The 14,063-nt window shown below is 38.4% G+C and overlaps 1 protein-coding gene across 5 annotated transcripts in view; it reads right to left on the bottom strand.

Annotated features, from left to right (window-relative positions):
• Positions 1-13,612, bottom strand: part of SPATS2L (spermatogenesis associated, serine-rich 2-like) — a 33,763-nt gene extending 20,151 nt beyond the window's left edge. Inside the window, exons 1-6 of one of the 5 annotated variants that reach the window (XM_009584408.1) lie at positions 13,510-13,606; positions 9,929-9,978; positions 8,699-8,939; positions 8,118-8,135; positions 3,359-3,547; positions 2,791-2,926 (exon numbers count right to left, since the gene is read on the bottom strand). In XM_009584408.1, the coding sequence (XP_009582703.1) occupies positions 2,791-2,926; positions 3,359-3,547; positions 8,118-8,135; positions 8,699-8,939; positions 9,929-9,978; positions 13,510-13,516 (641 nt within the window). In that variant the 5' untranslated portion in view covers positions 13,517-13,606. Of the gene's footprint in view, positions 1-2,790; positions 2,927-3,358; positions 3,560-6,637; positions 6,653-7,029; positions 7,039-8,117; positions 8,136-8,698; positions 8,940-9,928; positions 9,979-13,509 lie in introns of all 5 variants that reach the window. The other 4 variants (XM_009584416.1, XM_009584424.1, XM_009584401.1 and 1 more) reach the window with 4 other exon arrangements.
• Positions 13,613-14,063: the final 451 nt, after the last annotated feature.

Below are 14,063 nucleotides of genomic sequence, written 5' to 3'. Positions count from 1 at the left end.
GGTTTCAGCATTCAGCTGCAACACAAGATTAAAGCTTCTGACTTCATTTAGCTTCAATAAAACCCCTTAGGTGGTGACAGCTGTGTGTAACAGGAACCAGTTAAGCTCCCATCTAGGTTACAGTATTGAGCCCATTCAAGTATTCCCTGCAGTTCTGACCACAGACAGAGCTTAGTTGCTATTGTATGTTTATCTGTTGTACATTTCAACCACTCCACACTCCAGCAGCAACTGGGAGAAGAACTTGCAAAAAGCTTTGGAATCACTATCACAAAGGAGACCAGATATCATTGTCAAGCCCTTGCTTTTGGTTACCTCACAGCATTCTGGGAGCAACAGTTTGGCTGAATTGCTTCATTTTCCCTTGATAGACAAGTTGACTGTGCCACAGTGAAATTCCCATGCCCAAGGAGGGTGATAAATATGCAAGAGGCTGAGTGCTCACTTAATTACCTTATCCTCCCGCTACCACTAGTGATGCTTTGTTCAACTTTGAAGCAAGGAAACTACCATGTAAATAGCACAAGCTAAACCGTTCGGGCCACGAATATGATGTGTTGACTGTATGAGGTCTGAAGCTGTATGTATCACTGGTTCTGATGATTTCTACTCAAAACCAGTGAATCTACAGCAGTTGGCAGTAAGTTTTTATAAATGAGGCACTAAAGACAGCTCTTCCTATCTTTTTCAAAGTTTAAGCCACAAAGTCACATGAAATATCCCAAAACTGTTTTTAATTTTAGCAAAGAAAGTGTTAAGTCATGCATTTTACTGTTTAAACCAAATTTTCCCTTCATTCACTTGAAGAAAAACCTAAATATTAGGCTTATGAGCTGCCAAAAGCAATGTAGCCCGCATTGAGATTTCCATAAACATGTCCTGACATTATAGTGTCCTTGTTGCAACGTTATGCTACGTGCGAGGCCTGAATATTCAGAGCACAGATCTGTTACATTCTAGAGCTTCTGGCAGACTCCGCTCCAATAATTTAGGCGCTGAAGCTGATAGAAGGTAAAATTAAATGAAGTCTATTCAAAAGTTTTCCAGGCTATTTTTCATCATTTTAAGTCTACTTGGATTTACATACTCTTTTGGGCTCATTGTGGCTTTTCTGCTATTAAGCTCACCTATTAAGAAACACATTTTAGCATTCGGCAATACACTTCAGTGTTTTTCAAGCTAAAACATGAATACATGAAAAATGAAGAATTTTAGTTCTGAATTTACTAATATAGCACCCACATTCTTAGATCATGATAGAGTTCTAAGCCTGTTCCATGACCAGAGCGACTATCATTTAAAAATTGAATTGACTATGACTGCCTGCAAACAAACAAAAAAAAATTTGAGTGAGAACTACACAGCAAATGAGACCCAACTATGAGCTTACTCAGAGAAAAGGTCAGAGCCTTCTTAGTAGAAACCACAAACATTTAAAAAGTTTTCTAAAATCATATGAAAACACCTCTGAGAACTACCAAAAAAAGGTGCAAGGCAGTGATGAACTCTACTTAATTTTTCTATACCAACAATATAATTACTGCATTTTAGTTCTTAAGCAAACATCACTATACTGGCCCCAGAGCACTCCTGACAACAATACGCAGTTTAGTACAATTGCCCATGTTCACTGGAGTACAGAGACAGAAACAAAGTTCTCCCTGCTAGACAGTAAGGCAGCTCAGTGCAACAGAATCTTCCACAAAATCAGCTCAGTAGCGCTTGGACCTCCTGGCAATAGAGAAGCAGAGCCCAGTGGCACTGAAGTCACTTTAGATGCATCATTGAAGACAACGAATACACCACTGAAGTCCAGAGTTAACAAACTTCTGCCAATACTACAGCACTTTCATAAGAAATGTTCATAAATATACTGACAAATATTGTGGACAATTAAGGGTGAAAGGTTTTTTTTACTCTTTTGTGATTTGTAACCGAATCTTGTACATTTTAATACGATTTTTTCTGTTTACTCCAACACTGTATAATACACAGGTTTTATATGGCATCTATGCTTAACAAAAGGCCAAGTAAAACTCAACCCAGAAAATACTTTTCCATGCCAAGTATATACAAAATATGCAACTTGCTACTAAAACAATTATTTCTGCTACAAATTTTCAAAGGGCATAGACATATATGCTAAGATCAGGAATAGCCAAAATTATAATGGAAAAAATTTAGAAAAAAGGAGGAGATAAAAGAATGAGGAAGAAGAATGAACTAGAGATGAGAACTGGAAATGAAGTGATGGATGGGAAATTTAGAAGAAACTATGAGGGAAAGAAAAAAAAAAAAAGAATGGTGGGAAAAGAAGCAAAGATGATGGGAAATGAAGAGACAGTAAAGGACTGGCTGCCGAAGAAGATCAGATCAAAGCAGCAGCATAAAAAGAAGAGATTTAGAGAAGGTAAAAGAGACTTCAGAAAACCCCCATAGACAGGATTTTCGAAAAAGCTTTCATTTGCTCAGATATGCTGCCACTGAACTTGATACAAAAGAATTAGGTCAAGATGGATCACTTAGGAAAAAAAAAAACTACCATAGTAAGATTTTTTCCAAAGAACTGTAGTTTTGTTCCCCTTTATCTTTATGTATGTATGTAAACATACACTTATGCATATATTACTTCCTGGTTGGTGAAGAGTTACTTAATGGCACCACGTATTTTTTTTTGATGAAACGATATGCTGCAAACAAACAGGGTGTAAGTGACCCCTCCCCACCAATGCCAGTGGCCTGATTAGCCCCTCTTTTCTCAGGTGGATGGATCTCTCAAGATTTACCTACCAGCTGTGTAATTCTGCAAAAGCAGCTTTGATCTTCTTCACTGAATTATCCACTTCCTCTTTGATCATCATACGATATCTGGTTAGAGAAACAGTGCAGCGCTGCAAGTCTTTTACTGATTTTTCGATGTTCGGCCCTAAAACAGAAAACAAAAATTGCACAAAAGTCAGAAGGCTGGTTTTGGCTTTTCTCAATGAAGGAGCAGGAATAGTTCAACGTGTTATTTGCCCAGATTAGGATGAAGTGGTTATCCTATTTATCCTATTGAAGTCCATAAATCCAACTTTTCCATAGTCCTTCCGTGGTGCTCTTCAGTTTCTAAACATGTTTGCTCAAATTAGTTCCCGAAATCAAATAAATGTTAAAACAGAACTATTAGTTCAAAGTATTTATTTTAAATTTAATTTAAGATAATGTTAAATAGACCATAAGTTGTTCTACTTATTTTTGTTATGCTGAACATGATTCTTTCCAACACATCTCCAACACGTATGTGCTTTTTTTTTTTCCCCTAGAGGCCTCAGCTGTCTGATCACCTCAGCACACAGCAACCAGGAAGTCAGTTTACCTCTTTTTTTGACTGAATCATCTGTCTTTGTTTCAAGTTGGGTTGTAGCACTGGATGATTTAATTGAGGAAGATTTTGACTTTGGCCTGCCTAGGTTACACTGGAGTTGAACTGATGACTGAAGAGACTCATGCTGTTCTACTCCATTCATAGTCTTTGGGTTTAATTCCACAGATACTCTCTGGTGTTCTCGTTCTTTGTCTGCAAGAAAACATTAAGGTAGAAAACAGGGTGTTATAAGATTAAGAAAGATATGAAGACTTATTGTTGAGTCTGAGTGATATTATGTTTATACACTGGGAAAAAAAAAAAATCAAGGTTTTTTTTCTTTTTTTCTTTTCTCACCACTGGCATGCATTCTACAGAACCTCAGAAAGCAATGACAGAACAGAAACAAAATGGTTTTGGTTATTAAACACTAATCTGAACACATCTATGTTTCAACAGTCTAAAAAGAAAAACCTATTAAAAAAAAAAATCAACTCTTCCATGCTGATCTGAAAAAATACCTCATAACATAGAAAGCATACTACCAATTGTAATCTTTGCCCAAATATTAGAGAACAGAACTAGAGGTGAAGTCTGCTATGGAAATCATGAGACTTCAATATTGAGAGATAGATAGATAGGTATCTATATCTATCTATATATCTCACACAAAAAATGTTCAACATTTAATCAGCATTTTAAAAGCACTGATTAAACATTCCTACCTGAAATACTTACCTTGCCTGACTACAGATTTCTATCAAAAGCAGCTGCTAAGAGGGACCAAGCAGGAAATGAAACAATGTCAAAGATTAGGCTCCTGGGTTCAACAGCTTCAGCGGGATAAGATAACAATGCCTGAGCCTGTTTGACTGCCACAAGATGAGCTGGTTTACTCTTTCCAAGACTCCAAAGGGATTCAAGATATCAGCATCACGACAGAGGGACAAGCAGCCAAAGAATGGCTATGTAAACTGACAGGCAAGGCCAGCTATTATGCCACTGTGAATTTTAGTTAAGGAAACATGCATAGAAAATGATTTGTTGTGTTAACTGATTTTTCTAATCTTTGTACTCACTTTGATGAATGAATGATAGTTCGTTCTGAAGATGCTCTTTATGCATCACTTTATTCAGCTGATGTTGTGTGCTGTCTGGAGAAAAAGGGCTTGTCAGATTAATAGCTGGATTATAGCCCACAGAGTGGGATTAACACCGTTGGGACTGAGGGATACCACCTGGACAGCTCCAGAATATCAACTAGTGACTTCTTTGTGCCCTGGCTGGGTATAAAGTGGTATATATACGGTGGTATATATATATACGGTGGGTATAAAGTACATCTTGGTATGTTTCCATGGCAGTCACATAACACCAGAGGAACAAGGAGGAACACCAGTGCCCACATTTCTAAAACAGCTTTTGTTTATGGGCTTTAAAAGGTGAGCCTGCAAACAGAAAAAGTATCTTACATAAAATAGTATGTAAGAAAATATCTAAAGTAGCTGAAGAAACCTGTGTATCCGTGAAAGCAAGAAACACCAGCTATGCAGCGCTCTGAACAGATCAAAGGTTCAATGCAACATACCAGTCACACATAGCCAGGAACTCTGTTCTGAGATAACTGCCATTAGCCTCGCACAACCCTGGCTGCATCTCACACTAATGCAGACAGCTTTGATTTATAAAGAATGTTCTTTCTACTGTCAGTTGAGGCTGGCTTTGTTAAATAACTCCAACAGATAGTTAGAAACAAGCAGTCTATCAGCTAAGCTATAGAGAAAGGCCAGGGCTATTGGGTTCTGTCCCCAAGATTAGCTCTTTTGAAATTTGTTGTTAAAGTGCAAAATTTTTATTTACTGCATTTAATTAGCAGCTTTGGTATACTTGTCAAGACAAATGACAAACTGACAGCTTTCTGCCTAAAGAAAGTCATCTAGAACAATGGTAATACTCTAAAAACTTTTTAATCATCTTTTGTCTGCAATATACTTTGACACTGTTTCTTCCAAAATGACACACAAGCTACTTTGAAACCCAGCAGCCAGATGACCAACATAGCCTAGCAAACAATATCTTAGTATGCTGCAACTGAACTTTCAAATTTGACTGAGGACAATCAACACAATTAAAAATAGATTGAGAAAGTGTGCATCAAATCTCTGAGGACTTGGGCCAGCTAAGAAACATGTATAACAAAACCTAGGGACAAAGTCTCTCTCAAATACTTGAAAGAGAAGTCAAAAGTTTGGGTAATAGTAGCTACAAGTAAACTGTTGCAGGATTCAGTACGTGGTGGCTTGGATCTTCAGCACTAGTCTAATGTGTGATCCCTGCTGTATTAACAGTCAAGTATTACCAGACCTGCCAGTAATGGCAGCAGCCCAAATAAACTTGCTTTGAAATCTGCTGAGATGCCATCTTCGAAATGAGTGGTTTATCTTTTTATAACAGCTTGCCATTCAAAACCTTTTAAATAAAGTGAACCTCAATGGATTCTTTGGCTGAAAGAAGAAAAAAACCTCCCTTTAGATACAAACAGGAAGTTTGAAGGATTCACTAAAAATCATCCTACATGAAAAACAATTTAAAAAAGTAGGAAAGAGATCAGTATCTGATTTGTATCTAATTTTACCCAAGTCCCCGCAAAAGTAATAGCATGGCAAGGCAGCATTAAATATCCTTTCAGTGCATTCATGCTCCTTCTTTACAAGGGCATGCACAGAAAGGGTAGCTCTAAGTCCTTCAGATCCTGTGTTGCCAAGGACTCTAAGAAGGACAGTTGGAGGGTTTGTTCTGGTCATCGTTTTGAAGTAATCTGGCTTACTGGGGGCCTTTTCCCCTTCAAGATATTGAGAGGGAGAGCCCCTGAACTGACTCATAGTTAAGTGAAATGCTCCCTAAGGCCCTCCATGATAAGGCAATTTGGCTTTCCACAGCCTTGAATTCTGTGCTTCATTTTCTCTAGCAGGTCTTGATTCCCTGTGGGAAACCATCACACAAAAAAGCAACAGCTAAAGACTTCTCAGAAAAAGAAAGATGGAATAATGGCAAGAAATAAGCAGATCTGAACTAAAAGTAATAGCCACATGTTCTCCCCTATAATTTTCTAGCATGGGACACATTATGGAGAAACACCAGCTTTTCTTTCTGGTCCCTGAAGCCCCTTCCAAACACCCAGGATTTTATGGCTCTAAAAGACGTAATCTCACAGACTGTGCGCCGGTATAAGCAAAGCTTCAATCTATGTTCCTCATGGGGAGAAAAGCATAAGAGACTGTCAGCAGACACCTGACTGTGATCCTTCTAAGCTGTGAGCTGTCTGAAGGTGACGGGCAAATGACTACAGTAACATTAATTTGATAGGGAAGGAACCAAAACAAACAAGCCAGACAAGGACAAAACAAAGGAGATTACCACACAAGAGGGAGCAATATGAAATGGGTGCACTTTGGACTCACTTCAGCATTTCAAACTGCTTTAGAGCAGTCTGTGTGACTTGCTCAAAAACCACAAGGGCACAGCTGCTGGCCCCTGAGGGGTCCCGATCACCCTTCTCTTCTATTTAGTTCCATGCACAAATTTAACAATATGTACATAGGTGGCTTTTGACCTTAAGAAAGTAGCTATTATACTGGCTGCAAAGACAAGGATTCTAGTGCAACTGGAAGTGAAGAAGAAACTCTTTCCTTCTCTGTATTAAGCAAATTGTCAGGAACTTATTTTACTGTGCAAGGGAAACGTGAATATTAAAGTTTCAAGTTTTCCTTTCTCTCCATTTCCTTTCCTTTCTTTTATGCCTTTTTCTTTTATTTTCTCCCTCTCTCCCCATCTTTGAAACAGGGGATATGTGTAAAAGTTTATAAAAATTGTAAAGCTATGGTAATCTCATTTGTCACTTGTAAAAGCAAAGAAAAATTCTGAGATACTTTTTGCCCTTGGCATGCACAACTCTACACTGTATCATGTCAAAGAGCAAAAAAAAAAAGTACTCAATCCCAATACCACAGAAAAAGATCACTAAGAGCATGGGTACTCTTCTTGCATTCAGGTCTGTTACCCCCCTAGAAAACTTGCATGAACATGCATGAACAATTCAGTCTATGTATCTTTATTCATGCATGTATTGTTTCAAAAAAAGCAACTCTAAGAAGTTTGACATATAAATATATTACAAATGTTTACATCTTGCAGAGTAAGTGGCAAGAATGCTTTTAGTATTATGGAAATGCAGAATTTTCTAGCTTATGGCATGTTCTATCCAAAGTAAGTGGGAGTCTTTAGCAAGGGCGGGAAGAGTATCTCTGATCCTTTGCGAGGCACCAAATTCTTAGGACAAAACTTCTTGATAAGTAGTTCATCTATTTGGCTGCTATAGGTTGCAGAGTTTTCATTTAATTGACCAGAGGTTGGCACCACCAAAGTCATCTGGAAGCAGCAGAGAATTCATTTCAGGACAGTTATGCATTTGGCACATTCCTTTAAAATGAAGTTTGAGAGCTGCATTTGCAACCACGGAAGAAGGGATTTCAAGGAAAGTTCTTTTAATGCAGAAAATACTAACAGCAGCAACAATCTAGGGCTGTCAGAAGTTTGAAATGCAAAGAGCTGAAAAACCATTACCAGTACCAAAGCCAGTACTGACAGCAATTAAACATGAGCTTTATGAAAGGATACTTGAAGGCAAAAGCTTTCACAGAGCCTCTCCCCCAGAGGAGGAGGTTTGGTTTCATTGATATTGCTATAATGATAACTCTCTATCTACTACAACCCAGTGGGGAAGAGCCTTCTGTGTTACTGTCCCCCAGAGTTTCAGAATCAGTATCTAAGACGCTAGCAGAAACGTGTGTGTACTAAGAGGCTATCAGACCGCCTTCCCTCAACACAAAGGCCCTCCCTTCCCTTTAGGGAAAGCCAGTGGAGATCTACTGCGACTAGCCTATTCAGGGAAGATGGGAAAAAGAAAAAAATGGACTAGTCTGGACTAGGCAATAAAGAAATCCTGTAATATGCCACAAGCTCATACTGCTTTCTAACCATTTTCTAACCCTGCATTCTTCTGTATTTATATCTGTAATATTCTCTATCAGCTGGGCCTCTAATTATAGTTTGATCCTTTTGTCTCTAGAAAAAAAGACATTTTGCGAGGAAACATGTTGCAAGGTGAATTGTGTCCAGATACAGATCTACTTGCATGACTTTAATAGCTATGTGCTTTATTTTGCACAAACACTCTCTCCAACTTCTTTTCATTATATTCTACTTCATGGCAATAAAAATACCATGATCTTTATGTAAATGGGGGCTTGGCTATTGCCAGTTAAAAGGGTGTCTTGTGCCAGATGAACTGACCTGTGATTACTGGACAGACCAGCGCTGACTCTACAAATCCTGAGCCTTTGTTCTCAAGAGAAGCGGCTTCCAGTTTCTGAATGGCAGAACCACTGCAAGAGTTGTCCTTAGAGCATCCATTCAGATGACAGTCATATATTCCCTGGGGCTCTTGAGTTGCCTTCTCAGGTCCACCATTCTTGTTTTTAGGATCTTTATTGCCTTGGTGCTGTTTAGATTTGCTTCTTTTTCTCCTATTGTTCTAAATGGAGAAATATTGTGAGAACAGAAACATCACTCAGTGCAACTCATATAAGCTCAAAATATAATCAGTAAATTGTCCATGCTCTTAAAATGCCATACAAGTGACATCAGTGTAATACAATTTACAGGCCATGCTGTGCTATAAAACACATTGCATCTGTTCAGCTGAATACATAAACCGTTTCAAATAAAACCTGAAGCCCCAAACTGGTTTTCCCCTTCCTTCCACACAAAATACTTGCATTGCAAAATGGTAACAGAGCCTCTGCTAAGATGCTGCTCAAAATGTTTGCAGTCGCTTCGGACAAGCGGTTCCTAACCATCCAGGGGACATCCACACAGTAACATGGACAAACCCTTAAGGCATCACTCCGATCAGGTAGAAAGTGATCACAGAGGACATAGGCTGGCCACTGCTACTGTAGCTTTCCAAACCACAAAGAGGAGCCTCCATGACAGTGACTCACAGGGCAGCCTCCTGGTACAGCTCCGGCTTGGAGATAAGTAAGCATGAAGATCATATCCCAAATACATAGTTGAAGTATCTGACTTGATAGTGTCACTAATGCACGACTCCTAATGGATGACTCCTATGCATAAGTTATTTTTACACCTGGCAGCAAAAACTCTAGCACTATAAGTGGCTGTGACTATCCAGGATACAATTGCTTATTAAAAGTGTTACTGCACATGGGCTGTTTTGGGATTTGTTCTGTACTTGTTCAAGGTCTGGCTCCCACACACATGTACACACATGTGCTTTCCCAGAAATTCTCTCAGAACACTGCGCTGGAGGGACAGCAACAGATGAACAGGATTAAAAACAATACACACATTTGCTTTCAAGTTATTCTGACTACAGGTGTGAATGAAGTCACCTATGTTAGCAAAGGCAGACAAAGTACTGGCCAAAATAAAAGTGCTACATTCAACTACAGACAGCTGATAAATGGTCTGAATCTTTGACTCTCAAGAGCAAGTTCTTACCTTCTTTTTCCCTGTCATATTCCATTCCTTTAGAACCTGAGTTGCGCTGCCTAGAGAAAGGAAAGATAAAACATTTCAACAAAAGTTCAGCTATGAAAAAGAACAAGTGTGTTCAAGAACAGTTTCTATTCTCCTAGCTGGGCAGCATTTCCATTTGTTGTTGCAAATTCTCTTATGCAGGGAGAACAAAATGAGAACTGCTGTCTTTCTCCTTTTTAGTTACCCATTTTATTTGGGTACCCACTACGTACAGTGGATGGGCTACTTGGCACTAGTGCTTTTTATGGCCTTCGTTCCACAAAGTTATTAAGTGGGTGCCTAACTTAAAGGACTAGCATAAGCCCCAGAAGAATCAACAGTCAAAGTTCTTGCCTGAAAAGGGAAGCATCTCAGCATCCTAGTATAAACTCTGGGTAAACTAGATAGTCCACCCTGACTCTAGAGCTTCTGAAAGTTTAAAAATTTTTTGGCATTTTTATCATATACTTCCTATGTGTTATGTCATATTCAGAAGACATAAGAACATAAAAATGAAGACTTAATTAGCATCCAAAAGAGTAATTTCGTGGACTCCCGCGGAAATTCTGCATCACACAAACACAGTAAACAGAAAAAAATTCTGTCTGCCAGCCCTAATGAGTTGGTCAGATAAATTGATGGAACAAAGCAAGCAGAGCCTTGGTCAGACCAGTGCCAGCTGCCATGTTAGAAGAAAACTCTTCTGCATCTTGTTAACATCATTATTTTGTTCTCCTGGACCCTAAAGCTGAAAATAGATGCTCATGGTAAGCATGCAGTCTGAATCATCATCCAAACTACTATGGCAGTATCTGCTACAATTATCCTTTTAATCGCAACCAGGTTAAAGTCTTCTGCTTGAATTTAAGAATCACTTTACCATCACTGCATAATTCTAATAAATATTCACTTATTATCCTTTCCAAATAGGTTTCATACTCAACCATTCCTCTCACTCATTTCAGTGAGCTCTTGACGATATTAGTATTAAGAACTAATGCTGTTTTCAGACCACCATGAGTTGTTAACTTGTATTCAGCCAAAGACGTGCGAGGTGTTCAATGGTACCAAAATTATTTTTCTATCACAATAATCCAGATCCAAGATTATCTGGCAAGTCTATCACGCACATTAGAAGAGATTACATGTCCTGCTAGCAATGCTAAGCCTGATTTGTTAAATTGTGAAAAAAATGTGTATGGAATCCATCAAAGCCATATTTTGTTTCCTAGATCACATGACAATGCAGACAGAAGGCTAAGAAAACTTCTATTATGTGTATAACTATACATATATCTATATTTAGTTATACACATACATACTTACATATATATAAACACAATACCCTCTCTTAAAGGTATGCTATCTTTTGACAGACACCATGTTTCAGTATGAAGAAATAAACCCAGACATTTGCTGCCCATTTTACTCTGTGCTGCTGAAAATATGCGATTTCACTTGACAGCTTTGTTAACTGTTTTCACAGTACCGTCCAACACTCTTTTTGTGTTGGCTGGTGTTGTCTTAGCTTTGCCTCCCTCAGCTTCCCTGTGAATACTATGCACGGTGAGGGTTATTTAAGGGATTCACCCAACTAACCCCAGTTTCCTCCTGTTGGAAATGCACTAACTGTGCAAGTCCCAAAGCCCTCATTTGAACCCACCAGTGTATTTTCTTGAACACATCTACAAAGCAGCTGAACAGACTTTCTGATTATGCTTAATTAGGTAAACACTAATATAGCAAATAAAACATTTGAACCACTATTTTATTTAACTCAAATTTCACATATAGAAGTAAATTCATAATAGAGACATCACCTATATGCTACTCCAGATACGAAGCAAGATAGGAGCTGATCTCAGGGAACTAAATTTGAACATTTCTTGATTCAGCATTCAGCACCTCTGAGAGAAGCATTAAATGAAGGTGCTCAGCCTTTTCACTCAGCATTGCTGTCCCCACGTTTTTCATTGCATGCGGCAATGAGTTCTCTGCGATTGTGGTATTTCAATCTTAGCAATTTTTGCAATTCGCATGAAAAGATACTTGAAGTGCTAGATTCATTCCATCCACAGTGGCAGCTGAATGGACACATGTCTTTTCTCACGCTGTTTCCAGACAGAAACAAATATTGGCTGTTTTCAAATGCTCACTTGCAAAGACTTCTGAACTCAAGGCACAATGATCATAAACTGGTGAAGTTCAAACAAAGATCATTTGAACTCAGGTTACAACAGCTTGGCTTTTCTTCAAGACTTTGTTGCTCTCTTGCAAGGCTTGCTTTTGCCCTGTTTCTTCCCCATAGCAGATGATGACACATGGCTATGAAAGCATTTCCCCTTTTGAGGAGCCATTGGAAACAACTCATAGATCACAAGCAAGTAATAGTAACTTAAGACAAAATAAATTGAATGAAAAGAACTTACTGAATAATCCTGGAGCAACCCTCCACTACTTCCCCCAGGACATACGTTACAGGAAAACAAAATCATTGTTAATTAGATGCATTACATTTTCCTTTCTGTATGTGTGTGTGCACAAACTCCAATTTCCATACATCTATCAGAGTCCTGACTGTCTGTCCGGAAGCCTGAATCAAGAGCCACCATATAGATCTGATGGAAGAATTCTGATGCATTTATAATTAGTCCAGTTTGCTTGCATCTGCTTTTTACATATTGGTAAGTAATTCCTAGTACATCATGATGCTCCTTGGCCGATACATTTTAGTAAATTAATCCAAACCAAATCCAAAACTATTCTGAAGTAAAATAGATATGAAATAAGCAACTTGGTGAGATGGCAGATCAACACTATGAGGCATTTTTGAGATATAGAGGGCTTATGAGACCACTGAACTTCTAACATCTTTTAAGCAGCCCCAAGCTACAACGATTTTGAGAGGATTTTCTCCTGGTATGCTATTATTCCTGCAAAGGGCTTCTTACAGACTTTGGTGAAAGTTCAAAATACTTGCCATTATATATTAATCAAAAAAGTGTTATTTAAATACAAGTGACCTTTCATTAGAGATGGTCTCATGATGCAAAATACAAACTCAGATCCAGATTTAGAATGGCTTGGACTTTCAATGGAGTCTTGGTTCAGCCATTATAAATGTCAAGGCTATTTGCAAAATTCAGATTGAGGTTTGAATGTCAACGTATGCATCAAGTTCAGGGGTTTAGAGGCCTGGTTATCTGCTTCAGAACTATCCCAAATTCTTATTAGTTACTGTATCTTCAATAGTGAATCATGTTCTGACATATTTACTTTAAAGAGCATTAACTTTCATGCAGAATAAAGGTCTGCAACAAGAACGGCACCAAAAAATGGCCAAGTCAGGTAGAACAGATAAACAGCCATGTCAAACTCGTACTGTGAAGAAGCAAAGACACAGACAGGAGGATCAATCATAAAAAAAAAGAACTTTCTAAGTGTAACAATCATCTGAATTGCTGCAGAACAACAGAATATATTTTGAGCCACTAGAGACAATGAATACTTTAGCATGCAGTTGAATCCCTCATGCCTTAGTGAAAAAGGTACACTGTACTCACCATCCATGAAAGCTTGAACAGCCTTGTCTACATTGTTATCAAACTGCTGCAACACCAGAACTATCTCATTATTGCTTTTGTTCGGAACAATTGATCGGATTGCATTGATCTGGAAGGGGAAAAAAGGAAGACAATAACATATGGGTTTATCATACTCCTTTAGACAACAAGGCACCTCTGTGCCAATGCATGTTTATATAAATAGATGTTATACATGACTTGCTTACAAGTATACAACAATGTGTCTACATGAAGCAATACCATACCCTCCCTACCTGGCTCATGCAAATAATGAAAACAATTTCTTCAAGAGACCAAATCACAGAACCAAAGTGAGCCTAGAACCAAATCCTACCCTCAGTCACAGCAGGAGAACTACTTTAACTAAACTGACAGAATTTGGCCTTATGCTTCTTTCCTAAATGTTCTATTTGCTGCCATCTAACTTGACAAGACACATCACCTATACAAACTTAGAGAGTACACAACTACTTCAACAAGGCTGTTGCATGGCCTTGCTACATCAAAGTTATAATCAGTGTTTTTCTGACATC

This window comes from Fulmarus glacialis, unplaced genomic scaffold, assembly GCF_000690835.1.
Source record: "Fulmarus glacialis isolate BGI_N327 unplaced genomic scaffold, ASM69083v1 scaffold29450, whole genome shotgun sequence".
Taxonomy (NCBI): domain Eukaryota; kingdom Metazoa; phylum Chordata; class Aves; order Procellariiformes; family Procellariidae; genus Fulmarus; species Fulmarus glacialis.
The sequence above is the reverse complement of the archived record's forward strand: the minus strand, read 5'-3'. Positions and strand labels throughout refer to the sequence as shown.